Here is a 15030-nt window from a genome sequence, read left to right as displayed (position 1 = left end):
CAGGCTGTTAGGGGCAAGAGGCAGTGGTTTCGCAAGCCGGCAAAACCAGCCCCCAAGTCTACCTCATGAAGGGGCGCCCCCACCCACGAAGGTGGGGGGAAGGCTGCGACTCTTTTCGGAGATTTGGGAAGCCAGCATTCCCGACGAGTGGGTACGGTCTTCCGTGGCCACAGGCTACAAGCTAGAATTCCTAAGGTTTCCTCCTCCTCATTTCCAGGAGTCGAGGATTCCAAACGATCTGGAGAAAGGAGCCGCATTAAAGTCGGCTCTAGATCATCTACTTTCCCAGGAAGTGATAGTGGAGGTACCAGTCCTGGAACAGGGGCTGGGTTTCTACTCCAACCTATTCATCATCCCAAAGCCCAATGGAGATGTCAGGCCAATTTTGGACCTAAAGATGGTAAATGCATACTTAAAAATCCGCTCATTTCGGATGGAATCCGTGCGGTCAGCAGCTGCCACACTCCAAAAGGACGACTTCATGGCGTCCATAGACATAAAGGATGCCTACCTTCATGTTCCAATTTATCAGCCACATCAAAGATATCTACGCTTTATGGTGGCTTCGCGTCATTTCCAATTCGTGACACTTCCCTTTGGGTTGGCTACGGCCCCCCGGGTGTTCACGAAGGTTCTAGCTCCAATCCTAGCCAAGCTAAGGATCCAAGGGGTCACGATCCTAGCATACCTGGACGACCTCCTAGTCATAGACCACTCGTCTCCCGGCTTGGAACGAGCAGTGGCCCTCACGGTCCAATACCTCGAGAGGTTCGGCTGGGTCCTAAATCGAGAGAAGTCAGCATTCCAGCCCACAAGGCAGTTGGAATATCTCGGCATGAGATTAGACACAGAACAACAAGGGGTGTTCCTACCTCTGAGGAAGGTCAAAGCCATCAAGGAATTAATCCTACTGGTTCTAAGCAAGAAAGAACCGACTATTCGCCTATGTATGAGATTACTAGGCAAGATGGTGGCTACTTTCGAGGCGGTGCCATACGCCCAGAGCCACACTCGCATCCTGCAGGCAGCCATCCTGTCAGCATGGAGCAGAAGGCCACAGGCCTTGGATATCCCGTTGCCTCTCTCATCAAGAGTCCGACAAAGTCTGTGTTGGTGGTTAGACCCTCAGAATCTACTGAAGGGGAGGTCTTTCAGCCCAGTGGCTTGGAAGATAGTGACCACAGACGCCAGCCTGACGGGCTGGGGAGCGATTGTGGATGGTTCCACTCGCCAAGGTATTTGGACAAAGCCAGAGAAGCTTTTACCCATCAACATCTTGGAGCTCAGAGCTGTTCGACTAGCCCTCAGGGCTTGGACGTCGAAATTGCAGGGGCTCCCGGTGAGAATTCAATCAGACAATGCCACGGCAGTGGCATACATAAATCACCAAGGGGGGACCAGGAGTCAGGCCACTCAGAGAGAAGTGAGCTTGATTCTCCTATGGGCAGAGGCTCATGTGCCCTGCATATCGGCAATATTCATTCCCGGAGTGGACAACTTTCAGGCGGACTTCTTAAGCCGCCAGACTCTATGGCCGGGGGAATGGTCTCTGCATCCACAAGTCTTTCAAGCACTCTGCCAAAGATGGGGAGTGCCGGACGTGGATATCATGGCATCGAGACTCAACAAGAAACTAGACAGGTTCATGTCCCGCTCAAGGGATCCGATGGCCTGCGGAACCGATGCGTTGGTTTGCCCTTGGCATCAGTTCAAACTTCTTTATGCGTTTCCCCCGCTCCAGTTACTACCCCGCCTGCTGCGCAGGATCCGGGTGGAGCACATACCAGTCATCCTGGTAGCTCCAGCATGGCCCAGAAGGGCATGGTACTCACTAATCTTAAGGATGGTAGTGGGAGACCCTTGGACTCTTCCTCTACGGCCAGACCTGCTATCGCAAGGTCCGATCCTCCACCCTGCCTTACGGCATCTAAATTTGACGGCCTGGAAGCTGAATCCCTGATTCTCAGGGGTAGAGGTCTGTCTCAGAAAGTAATCTCTACCCTAATCAGAGCCAGGAAACCGGTCTCTAGGGTGATTTATTACAGGGTCTGGAAGGCCTATGTAGGCTGGTGTGAGTCCAAGCGATGGCTTTCTCGCAAATTTACCATCGATAGAGTATTACGTTTTCTCCAGCTAGGAGTGGATAAAGGATTGGCATTAAGCACAATCAAAGGACAGATTTCTGCTCTGTCAGTGTGGTTTCAGCGGCCGCTGGCCACCCACTCGCTGGTTAAAACCTTCCTTCAAGGGGTCTTACGTATTAGACCTCCAGTTAAATCCCCGCTTTGTCCGTGGGATTTAAATCTTGTTCTGTCAAGTTTACAGAAACAACCGTTTGAGCCGTTGGCTGATATTCCTTTGGTTCTACTGACAAGGAAGTTAGTATTTTTGGTTGCCATAGTTTCCGCAAGAAGAGTTTCGGAGCTGGCAGCCTTATCCTGTAAGGAACCATATCTTGTTTTTCATAAGGACAGGGTCGTTCTCCGCCCTCATCCTTCCTTCCTTCCGAAGGTCATATCCAGTTTTCATTTGAACCAGGATTTGGTATTACCATCCTTCTTCCCTAAACCTACTTCCAGAAAGGAAGGGTTGCTGCATACCTTGGATATTGTCAGGGCCATGAAGGCCTATCTTAAAGCTACAAAGAAGATCCGGAAGACAGATGTGCTGTTCATTCTACCGGATGGGCCCAAGAAGGGGCAGGCAGCTGCAAAGTCCACCATTTCTAGGTGGATTAAGCAATTAATCACTCAGGCCTACGGCTTGAAAGGGTTGCCTCCTCCAGTATCATTAAAGGCTCATTCTACTAGAGCCATGGGCGCCTCCTGGGCAGCACACCACCAGATCTCTATGGCTCAAGTTTGCAAGGCGGCAACCTGGTCTTCTGTCCACACGTTTACAAAATTCTACAAGTTGGACGTAAGAAGGAATACTGATACTGCCTTCGGGCAGGCAGTGCTGCAGGCTGCAGTTTGAGACCCTCGGATTCCGGGGGCTCCTCTTTTTTTGAGTTAAATTTAAAATTTAAGATTATTTTTCTCAAATAAGTTGGATTTATTATGATTTGAGTATATCTCTAAATTAAATCCTTTTGTCTTGGAGATGTTCTCCCTCCCCTCATTGTAAGCATTGCTTTGGGACATCCCATATAGTAATGAATGCCGCTCTGTGTCCCGTGATGTAACGATAAAGAAAAAGAGATTTTTAATACAGCTTACCTGTAAAATCTTTTTCTTGGAGTACATCACGGGACACAGAGCTCCCACCCCTCTTTTGAGGACCATTTTGGGAGGCATACTGCTTGCTACAAAACTGAGGTACTCCTCCTATGGGAGGGGGTTATATAGGGAGGGGCATTTCCTGTTTGAAGATTGCCAGTGTCTACACCTGAAGGTACTCCATATAACCCATATAGTAATGAATGCCGCTCTGTGTCCCGTGATGTACTCCAAGAAAAAGATTTTACAGGTAAGCTGTATTAAAAATCTCTTTTTTTAGATACAATTTCATATAAAAGTCTCCCTTATTACATTACCTGATAGAAGAACTGCTATCAATCGGTCATTGGTAACTTTGACTGATGAGCTTTTTAATGAAAATAGTTTATAACCTTATCAGTCTGCATACACTGTACCTCTCTGAAAAAGGGATTGCTTATTTTCTTTTTTTTTATATTAGAAGAGAAGTTTGATGAAGCAGCAGAATCTGATGATGAGGAAGAAGCAGATGATGAGGAGGTGAGCTTTCCAGAACATTATCACACATACAAACTAGTCAAAAAGTCAGCTGCATTTGTGTGGTGTCATCAGGAACCTTTAAATGTCCAGATAACTGTGACTCACTCCTGTGGCAACAGAGACATTTATAGAGTAATGGTTTGCTCATGAACTGAATAGGTTGGAAAAACAAAAAGTATATCACTGTGGTTATTAATATTTCAAAGTCTCGATTGAAGGTACAGTTCCATGACTGCAGGCAAGGTAAAGTTTTTAATGACGTTTGTGTTTTGGATTGGATACCCAGCCTGTCTCATCAGACAATAGAACGTCCATGAACTGTTATCCTAAGGCCGGGTTCACACTGTCCCCGCATGCGGCTCACAGCAGGGGTCCGGTGCGTGCTGGTTCACCGGTTCAGGTCTGAAATAGAACCTAAAACGCACCCAAAAAAGGACGCGGTTTTCTGACACACCGCACCGGACCCGCTGCGGAGATATGTGAACCGGCTCCATAGAGAGCCAGTCACATTCTCCTGCTATGCGAATTGAATGTGCATTCAATTTGCATAGGTGTGAACCCGGCCTTAATGATGCACTGCAGTGCCACGTTTCATTTGTATGATGAAACTTGGTGCTGTAGATGCAGGTGAAGTTGCAGTCACATGTTTTTACACATGTATTGGTCAGAAATGTTGATGCACAGTAGGGTTCCCGGCGTGAAGGCGAAAGGCTACACTTCTGGGTTCCCTTACCCGCAATGGCAGCGCATCTGACAGCTGATAAAAACATCAGCTGCGGTTGCTGACATCGCTGGACTCAAGGACAGGTAAGTGTCCATTTATTAAAAGCCATCACCTGCAGTATGTGTAGCTGCTGGTTTTTAATTTAAAAAAAAATTCTGGGCGGAACACCGCTTTAAACAATATATTCTTAAACAATAAATAACAAAAGAAAATATATGCAAAAGCATTGCATTGCTTTTAGGGTGAATTGCTTCTGATTTTTTATCTATACCCGGAGACGAATTCTGTAGGTCTGACCATTAAATACGATCCATTCCCCTGCTTAAATATGCACGCTTACTTCCTACTTGCATGAATGTACCCTGAACTACGCATCCTTTTTTATCCCTGCGGACAGTATGGAAAATAGTCAAATCAGTCAAAAACCTGTTGGTTAGAGTGGGATTATATTATGGATAATGTACCCCAGCTATAAATTATATGAATATTTAATTTAAATGAGGAACTGCATAATCTACACGAATGAACAAGGCCATAGACCTCGTGCACTTAAAGGGGTTGTAAAGGTAAATATATTTTTCCCTAAATAGCTTCCTTTCAAGCCCTCCTTCACTTACCTCATCCTTCCGTTTTGCTTTTAAAAGTCCTGTTCTTCTGTCTGTAACTACACACAGTAATGCAAAGCTTTCTCCCTGGTGTGGAGAAAGCCTCTTGAGGGGGGAGGGGGCGAGCAGGAGTGTCAGGACGCCCACTAACACACAGCTCCTTTCTCTATCTGCAAAGTAGAGAGCGTCCTGACCCACCTGCTCGCCCTCTCCCCCCTCAAGAGGCTTTCTCCACACAAGGGAGAAAGCCTTGCATTACTGTGTGTAGTTACAGACAGAAGAACAGGAAGTGAGGATTTCTCAGAAGAAATAAGGACATTTAAAAGCAAAATCAAAGGATGAGGTAAGTGAAGGAGGAGTGCACTAAGGTCTTTACCTATTTAGGGATTTTTTTTTTTACCTTTACAACCCTTTTAATCATGGGACTCTGTCTTTTATCATTTATTGCATACAGTATTTTATCCTTTCATAGAACACTAAAACCAAGTCATACACAAACTGCCAGTTGTAGCTTTCATATGAAAAACAAAGCAAAGTATAGGGTGCTTGCTGTTTCAGCGGGCATGGCTTTATCTGATTGTTATTCATATCATAATGTCATCCACCTGCCTCTTCACCTAGACCAATTAGGGGAAGCCTTGTATTTTTTTTTTTTAGTACACGGAGGGGAAATCTCTGGTGCACCCACCAGAAAACATCACCTTTTCCTGTATGTAGCATAGGCTACAACAGTAACTTACATATTCACTATTGGCCATATGGAGGTGGCATCTGCATAATTAATTCCAGCGAAGGTGGCCCAAAGTAAGTGTCTGTCTAAAGTAGTCCAATTCCTAGAGTTCTTTAAAGTAAAACGCCTGCTGTGATTTGAGGGTCAAATGTCGCATGCTTTCTAGTGCATTCACCTTGCCTTTGAAATCAATTAGAGATGCTTTGGAGTTCATTTACAGATACGTCTGACTTTCATTTGACCCCCTAAGCTGCTTCTGCATTTCTGTTGATTTGTAAGGAGAGAAAAGCAAACAAAAGCCAATGTACACAAGTCCTTTAAGTCTTAAAGTGGAACTAAACTTAATACATTTAAAGTAAAACTGAAGGCATAACTTTTTTTTTGTTTTGGACAGAGTGGAGAGGGATTAGAATGCTTGTCAGTTTTTATTTCTGTCTGTGTCCTGGTAAGGAGATTAATCATCTCCATTTGTCCTATTTATTATTACCTTGAGGCTGGGTTCACACTGTTGCGAATCCCGCGTTCAGTTTGCATGTCAGGAGATTGTGACCGGGTCTCAAGGGAGCCAGTTCACACATCTTCGGAGTAGATTGCACAGGAGTCTTGTGCGTCTTCTGGTCTGTTTTCAGCTGTGAATTTAGCCAGAAATTCAGACTGGAATTGGACCTGAAACGGTGAATAGGGACACACCAGACCTCTGCTATGAGCCGCTCCATGCTACAGGATGAACCTAGCCTCAAAGTGAAAGTAAAAGAAAATCCCAAATTTTGGGTTGTCCCTAGAGAAGTATAAGAGAAATCTCCCAATGGGGACGCTAGTTCTGGTGACCTGGGGGGCCCCAAGTAATTCCCTTAATTTTCAGGGATTTCCTGTTTGGCTATGGGACAGGAAGTGAGGGGAAATGTCCACAATGGGACACAGATGGCAAACAAATATCTCACAGGTTATATATAACCCTCCCTTCCCTATCCAAAATGTAAAATAAAGTGTTACTTTTAGTAACTTTATATTTAAGATTTAATAACTCACATATATGATATATGGTTAAAATAAGAGAGTTCTATTGTCCAGAGCGAAAGCTTTAACATAACACATTTATTAGAGCTTATACAAAGTCTAATCTAACACACAGAACCTATCTATAGTCTCAAACAAGACCGTAGGTTAAAATACATACATTTACATGAAGGAATCTAGAGTATATTCCTCTAAAACATTAGATTAAAAGTGTGTGCAGTTGCTACATGCAATTATCACATGCCTATACCATAGTTACCCTTTTAAGACCCATGCCTTTAGGCCATCTCTCCATCAAGTCACCCTTTCATCAAGTGAGGCTTCCGTAAAAGTGCATTTCCTTTGCCTCTGCAGTCGAGTATATCTCTATGCTGACGTCCCATTGGTTGGCCTAGCTAGGATCATGATTGGAGGCCTGACTACATAAGTCAGCCCCCTTTCATGCAAATTCTAGTTTCTATATCCGGTAGCAGATTAAAGTGACCTTTCCCAAGCTTAAACAGGATGTGGCTATCTTGATTGAACATCCCAGCATGGGGTCCATCACATAAGGTGGTTTAATTCACTGGCTCCAAAATGTCTGGTATCAAACAAAGGCTTGGCTATGTACTAAATGCCATGAATTAGCATGCTAAATGAACAATAAACTTTGTACTCTGACTGAAATGTCTTCAGCCCCTACTCAGAGAAATATATTCATAATTAGAATATATATATTTATATTCATACACATACACAGCCATATATATATATATATATATATATATATATATATATATATATATATATATATATATATATATATATATATATATATATATATAACACACACACACACACACATCTCTACTTTAATTTAGATTACCCAAAAAAACATATGGCAACAAAAGTTTATAGTTCCACTTCAAAAAATGGCAAGCAAACCGCTCTTCACTGCAGAACAGACATGCAGTGTCTCTTTTGCAGTAACAAACACTCACCTGCCTGCTCGCATATTGAGTGCACAACTGTGATGCGAATGGGCAGCTCGGCATGCATTCTCGGCACACACTGGCTGTGCCGGATGGGTGGACTCCCGTGCACATGCATGGGATGACGTAATTTTTGCCACCGGCCAGTCAAGAGGCTGAAAACCCTGCAACCGGAAATAGCCGGGGGAAAAGATGACGATGGACATTGAGGGGTTTAACTACTGTATCCCTGGAATGAGTAGGGGAGTATATCTCTGAATTTAGTTCTGCTTTAAACCTCAGGTAAGACTAAAAAGTCTACAGCGTGCACCAATAAAGATGCCCAGTGCTGGTATAGACCTAGTGTGAGAGAAAGTTGGTAAGAGTGCAACTAGGATGTAAATTGTATATTTGCATAATAAAATGTTTTGGGCTCACAAGGCACTCTACCGGCTAACTGTTTTGCTTGTATTATTTTTTAGCATGTAACTTTAATTATAATTTGTTAACAGAATAACTTTGGAAGCGGGCACTGTTTTCATTATAACCACAATATAACTGCTTAGGGAAAGCTTTAAATTCTGTTCTTTCCATGACAGATACCTTGGATTAAGCTTGCCACACAGAAATGTGCATACATTTTTGTTCAGTTAGATTTTATCATTATTTGGGAGGATACCCTCTTGACTTGTGTTTTTTTTTTTTTTTTTTTATAAATTCTCTTTATTGAAGAAGTTTTATGATTCTGTAGTACAAAACAGAGCCATTGGGGCATACCCTGGCCAGCTGGTTCACATAGCCATGTGCATAACAGAGTACAACTCACAACTTCAGAAAAAACTTACCAGAAATTTCTAAACAATAAACATGCAACATCTAGCAGTATTCCATCAGGTTTGGTGCAGGTTGGTGACAGTGTAGCGTGCTGTGGATCATCGCACTACACCAATCTGCACCAAACCTGATGGAATACTGCTAATCGTTATGTCTTGGACGCTCTTGCAACCATTCAGGATACTTACCTTGGTGTAAATGGTGGTATGATTTATGTCATCTAGACAATATTTGTATTGACATTTTTTTTTAACAATAATTGTGTATGCTCCTTTAAAAAAAAATTTGGTAATAAAGATGTTAAACTCTCTTATGTATATCTTAGTACCTACAAAGTCCATGTTTAATGTTTTCAAATAATAATCAACTCTAATTAGGACGCAAGACATTACTACTCATCTGTGGTGATTCAAAAAATCTTGTTTCTAACAAGAGATTTGTGTGTTAAAGGTGGGGAGACAGTTGAAGGGATAGTGGACGCAGTGTGATTTGTACAGGGACTCTGTATAAGCAGCAGGTGAAAACTGTTCAGGACTGTGGTCTAAAGAACAAAGGAGCACAAGAAGACTTGAATTATGGAGAGAAGATGATAGAGACCAGAAAAAATGTTTGGCCTACATAGCAGTAGTGATGGAGAGCATACGGCAGCTGGGATAACAGCGTAGATGAGCAACAAGGAGAGCAGACAGGATTACAGTTTCCAGGACCATATTGTGAACAGAACCTCACGAAAACCTGCTATTATTTTAAAAGCTTTATCCTGCATACATTTTGACCTTACAGTGAAACCTGTCATAAAAGTAATGCTGACTTTCTTCTGATAATGCAAGGTGCCTTACTTTGGTAATCCGTCAGCTTTAATACTATCTGGGTCACTGACCTGACGGAACGCTATATTTACATTATTTTTACAGGTCAGTGATTCATAGACCTAAAGCAAGAAAGTCTGCATAAAAGCTAGGCAACTGCCATTTTCAGAAGGAGATGTCACTAATGGCAGAGGCAGCCTTCTTGTTCCTTTCATGACCGCTTTGCTTTATACATAAAACCCAAAATTAAGCCACGCAAAATAGTGTCACTGTAAAAATAAAATTATAACAATAGTACAGAAAGGACTCAATTATAGCTGCATTCACAATATGCCCACATAAACAATAACAAAAACTATTCAAACTGAAAGTATTGCACTATCCATAAAAAGTGTAATAATCCATAACAGAACAACCAGTCAAGTGAAAAATCAGTATACCGTGAGGTAGGGAAAAAAGTATTTGATCTACTGCTGATTTTGTACATTTGCCCACTGACAAAGAAATAGTCTATAATTTTAATGGTAGGTTTATTATAACAGTGAGACACAACAACAACAAAATCCAGAAAAACAAATTTCAAAAAAGTTATGAATTGATTTGCATTTTAATGAGTGAAAATGATTTTGTTTTCCAATAGTTTTTATTGAAAGAAAAAGAATATTACAACAACACAGAAGCATCGCCACAAATTCTAAAAGTGTTAACAAACACCTAAGGTCTCCATCCCAATACATAACACCATATATTATTCGGCATCATCATCGTAACAAAAAGCATAATAAAATACTCCAGGGTAAAACACTGAGTGTGGTTCTCCCCAATTAATCGATGACCAAACCTTAGTAGGCCCGAGACCTGCCGGTCAAGAGACCTGGATCTGGAAACCCCAAATCCATTCTGCTGCCTCTATTACTATCCGAACGGGAGGACCCGCTTTGAAAGACTTCCGTTGGAAAGCTGGAGGTGTAAAGAAATAAGCAGTATCGTATATGGAAAAGAAAAAAAGGAAAGGAAGAAAAGAGAGGGAACAGATAGGAGAGCAACCGACCAGCCCCTAGAAATCAATTAAATGGATCCATAACCGTAGCTCACATCTCCAGCGATCTTAGATCGCTAGCCAAGTAAGCCAGCCACGGGTCCCAAACCTTATGGAAAATCTCCAGCTTGTCCTGAATCAGTGCCGTCAATCTCATTTGGCATTAACCATGACAGTTTCCGTTTAAGCTGTTCGAGCGGCAAGGAGGCGGCGCGCCAATTTCTGGCTATCGTGATCTTAGCTGATATAAAGATAAACATAAGCAATCGCCTTTGGGCTTTAGAGGCCTCCACCACCCTGTCGCCCAAAAGAGCCTGCTTTGCAGATTTAAATACAAAAAATGGGGGTAGTGGCGCTGTCTGTGTGTTCCCTGTATGACCAGGGTGTGATCTGGCTAATAAGCCTGTGAGTAGTCCTAACGCTGAATAGCGAGGATCATAAAATGAAATTAGAAGTGGATAACCAAAAATATATATTTTATAAATATGTGGTATAGTAATACTAAGTGTCCACTAGATGGCAATAATATAAATGCCTATAATTTAACTGTGATAACCAAAGTATTAGTGCAAGTGCACTAAAGGTGTGGCCAGCTAACTAATAGCAAGACATGAAAATAATTAATTAAATATATTCACACGCCAATGTGTGAGGTGAAAGATTCTAGGCAGTGAAAAAATACATATATCATCCACAACTAGCAGCATTGGTTGCCACTGGGCAAATGTGGTATACTTAATAAATGTGAAAAATAAAATAAAAATAAAATGTGAAAAACATCTATAAACAAATGGATCAGAAAAGTCCTTCCAACTTGTGGCAATAAATAAATGACAACAAATAATAAGTTCATTCGATGAGTGTCATCTTAGTGACTTGCTTGGTGAACAAACATAATACTTCAGGTGCAGTCGCTGTGGCTCCGGTGCTCCCCCTTATGTATCCCCACTCACCAGAGTTGAACACCCCTACAGGGGTAAAAAGCGTAGATAGGATCTCCACCAGGTATTCCACAACTCAGATCTCCAGGCACTGGATTTTCCCGACGTTCCCTTTAAATTCCACAGCGGGGCAAAAATAAACTGCTGTCTTTATATACCTCCGGAAATAAGGACAGAAACTCCCATAGCGTAATATGTTTGAAGTAGCACTAAGCTAGGGTTTATTGGCGGTGCCAGCAAAAAAAGTTTAAAAATACAGATATACAAAAATACAAAAACGACAGGGACTCAAAAATAATAATAATGAAAAATTAAAAAAGGTCCAGGCTGGTGAAATATACCAGCCGTTAAGTGTAAAAACAAAGACTGCTGACCAGCAGTATTCCCACTAGGCACTTAGCGTCCGGTACTCGTGACAGAGCTGCAGAGCGGCGTGCGCTCCAGGTGCGTTCCAGCTCGTCTCCCGGAAGTGCGTGGGGGTATGCGTGTATCCGCTTGACGATCGTTTCGTCCAATCACGTCTTCTGAAGCGGGTACACGCCTACCTCTACTTCTGATTTATATAGGAGACGTCAGCGTGTAACCACCCTCCCATTTAGAGGCATTGGCCAATCGGGATTTATGCAGGGCTCCCTCCAAATTGATGGATTGGTTAGAAGAAACTTGTAAATAAATACATTCCCTTGGGATATTTAAGGTTACCGCGGACTGAGTGGTATGATACATATAGGGTCATACAACCCCTACATTAATACTCATGCAAGGCATGGCTGTATCACCTCATACAATCGTTTGAAAACAATACATAAATGGTAAAGCATATGGATGAAAAATTATAACGCAGGTGTGCATAAGATAATATGGCTAGAGTTAAATGGATAGTCATCCATCAGGGATAGATGAGCACTAACATATACTTCAAGAGCCCACACCTACAATGGTGCATGAGTTCCACTGTTCCAGTGTTAAAGGGACACTATGGGAGGTGGGATAGCTCAGATATGCCACAATATGGGTGATATAGCTAACATAGCAGGTAGATGTGGGAGTAATAAATAAATAAATAACCACCACAAGGAATATCAATGGAAACTCAGGGAATGTTGAAGGAAGATGAAATTCTAGTCACTAAGAAGTGATAACTATAGGATAGATGGATCCGGAGCCTGGGCTCATGAATGGTGAAAGACATATCTGGTAATGTTACCCAATGGGTATAGTAGTAAGAAAATGTAAGATGAGGGGTAAGCTAGTAGGGCTGGTGTATGGCACTCTCATTAATGAGGCCGGTAGCCTAAATTAAACAAGCATGAAATCATGCCAGATATAAACATATGCCTTGAAAAGGAGGGCATAACATAGGTGACACTGTATGAGAAATAACCCATGTCACATATGTTTCAAGGACTTCTGTGCTCCCAGCAGTGAGTATGGTGCATCCTAACACTCCCTAGTTCAGGTAGCGTGGAGGCTAGGGCCCTTGGTAGAAAACTTTTATATAGTAGTATACCATCATAGATGGAAGTAATATGTAAGACTGAAAAGTTGAAGCATAGGCTAACTATGAGATGTAAACTAATATGTGTAAGTAAACATATAGCCCATAGTCCCCTGTAGGCTTATTAAATAATATGATATAGAATGAGAAATAGGAAAACGTGCTGGTGGTAGAGAACGTATCATTCAATGTCCTAGGTGGATAGGAGCTCTAATACTAGGTAGGCCCCCAGTATCATGGATTGGCCAGGAAACAGTTCAGATCTATATCTTTGTTAAGGCCATGGGGCACTAGAGTCCCTAGTCGATAGATCCAGCTTGTCTCGTTCTGCGAGATCGCAACTGTCTTATTGCCCCCCCTCCAATTGTCCTTAACAAGATCAATGCCATAGAAGATGAGCCCAGATGGGTCTTTCTGATGGTACTCTTCGAAGTGCCGTGACAAATTGTGTTTAGGGTAGGCACTTTTTATTCTGCTGATATGTTCCTGAATCCTGACCTTCAGGGGTCGGGTAGTTCTACCGGCGTATTGCAAATGACACGGACACTCAATGACGTATGTGACGTGTGTAGTATTGCAAGTTATTAACTCTTTGATTTTGTATTCTTTGAAGTCGAAGCGTGATTTAAAGCTGGTTTTTCTTCTTGGCTGCTTCTTACTAACCCGGCATGCCAGACATTTCTGGCATTTGTAGAAGCCTTTCAGCTCTGGGCATAATCTGACAGGTTTGGGTGGATCAATAACGTTGTGTACCAGATGTTGTCGTAAAGATGGAGCTCGTCTGTAAATGAATGTTGGTTTCTTTCCTAAAATGCTGGTCAAGATTTGATCTTCTTGTAAGATGGGCCAGTATTTTTTAATAATATGTTCAAGATCTCTGTACTGAGAATTGAACCCTGTATGAAAGCCACATCTGTCGTATTCTGCCTCTTCTTTGTCTTGGGTTCCAGCATTAGGTTCCTATTCATATTCCGAACTTCCTCTTTTTGTCTGGTCAGCTGTTCTTTGTTATATCCTTTTTCTTCAAACCTTTTTATTATCACGTCCGCTTGGGTTTCGAAGTCTGAGATTAAGTTGCAATTTCTACGGAGTCGCATCATCTGTCCTTTTGGGATGTTTGCTTTCCATCTTGGGTGGTGGCAGCTGGTAGATGGTATATAACCGTTGCGTCGGTGGATTTGAAGAACGTTTTTGTGTGTAATTTAGAGCCATACTTGAAGATTTGTAAATCTAGGTATTCAATGCAATCTTGGTCACATTTTCCCGTAAATGTAAGTCCATACCTATTGTTGTTGAGGTCTGATAGGAATTTGTTAAAAGTGTCTGGAGTTCCGTCCCACAAGATGATGAGATCATCAATGTATCTTTTATACATTTTGATCTGGGGAATGTTTTGTCCATACACATATTCCTCTTCCCAGCAATCCATTAGTAGGTTAGCGACACTGGGGGCATAGCGGGCCCCCATTGCAACCCCTTTTGTTTGCACATAATAGTTCTTCTGATACCAAAAATAATTGCACTCCATTGCCATTTGGAGGCCTTCGATGATAAAGTTGATTTGTTCTTGCTTGAGTGCAGTCTTTTCGTGTAGGGCTTTTTCTACCCCCATCACTCCATCTACTTGTGAGATGCTGGTGTAGAGTGAATTTACATCAATGGTGGCCAATAGTAAACTTTCTGCCCCATCGATATGCTGTAGTTCGTTAATTAGTTGACAGCTATCACGGAGGTATGATTTACCCTTCTTAACAATGGGATTGAGAAAGGTGTCCAAGTACTCCCCTAGTCTAGAGAAAATGGAGTTAATTCCACTAATTATGGGTCTCCCAGGTGGTTTCTCTAGCCTTTTGTGTATTTTTGGGGTGTAGTACAATACCGGTGTTTTTGTCGATTTGGACACTAGATATTCAGCCTCACTCTTATTTAATATCCCTATAGTTGTTCCTTTATTGACAAACTTCTCAAGTCTCTTAGTGAACTGTATTTTGGGGTTTCTTTTGAGTTTTTTATATGTACCCTCAACGTTGAGTAGGTTTTTCATCTCTTCTTCGTAATCGGCTTTGTTGAGGATGACCAGCCCTCCCCCTTTGTCCGCTGGTCTAATAATCACCTAATTTCTTTCTCCAATGGCTTTGATGTTCTC

At 42.1% G+C, this 15030-nt stretch overlaps 1 protein-coding gene across 4 annotated transcripts in view; it reads left to right on the top strand.

Moving 5' to 3' along the window:
* Positions 1 to 15030, top strand: part of ARMC9 (armadillo repeat containing 9) — a 193711-nt gene that overhangs the window by 133867 nt on the left and 44814 nt on the right. For all 4 annotated transcript variants that reach the window (XM_040349711.1, XM_040349710.1, XM_040349712.1 and 1 more), the window contains one exon: positions 3679 to 3737. In XM_040349711.1, the coding sequence (XP_040205645.1) occupies positions 3679 to 3737 (59 nt within the window). The remainder of the gene's footprint in view (positions 1 to 3678; positions 3738 to 15030) is intronic.

This window comes from Rana temporaria, chromosome 4 (genome assembly GCF_905171775.1).
Source record: "Rana temporaria chromosome 4, aRanTem1.1, whole genome shotgun sequence".
Classification (NCBI taxonomy): domain Eukaryota; kingdom Metazoa; phylum Chordata; class Amphibia; order Anura; family Ranidae; genus Rana; species Rana temporaria.
This window is presented reverse-complemented; position numbering and strand designations above follow the sequence as displayed.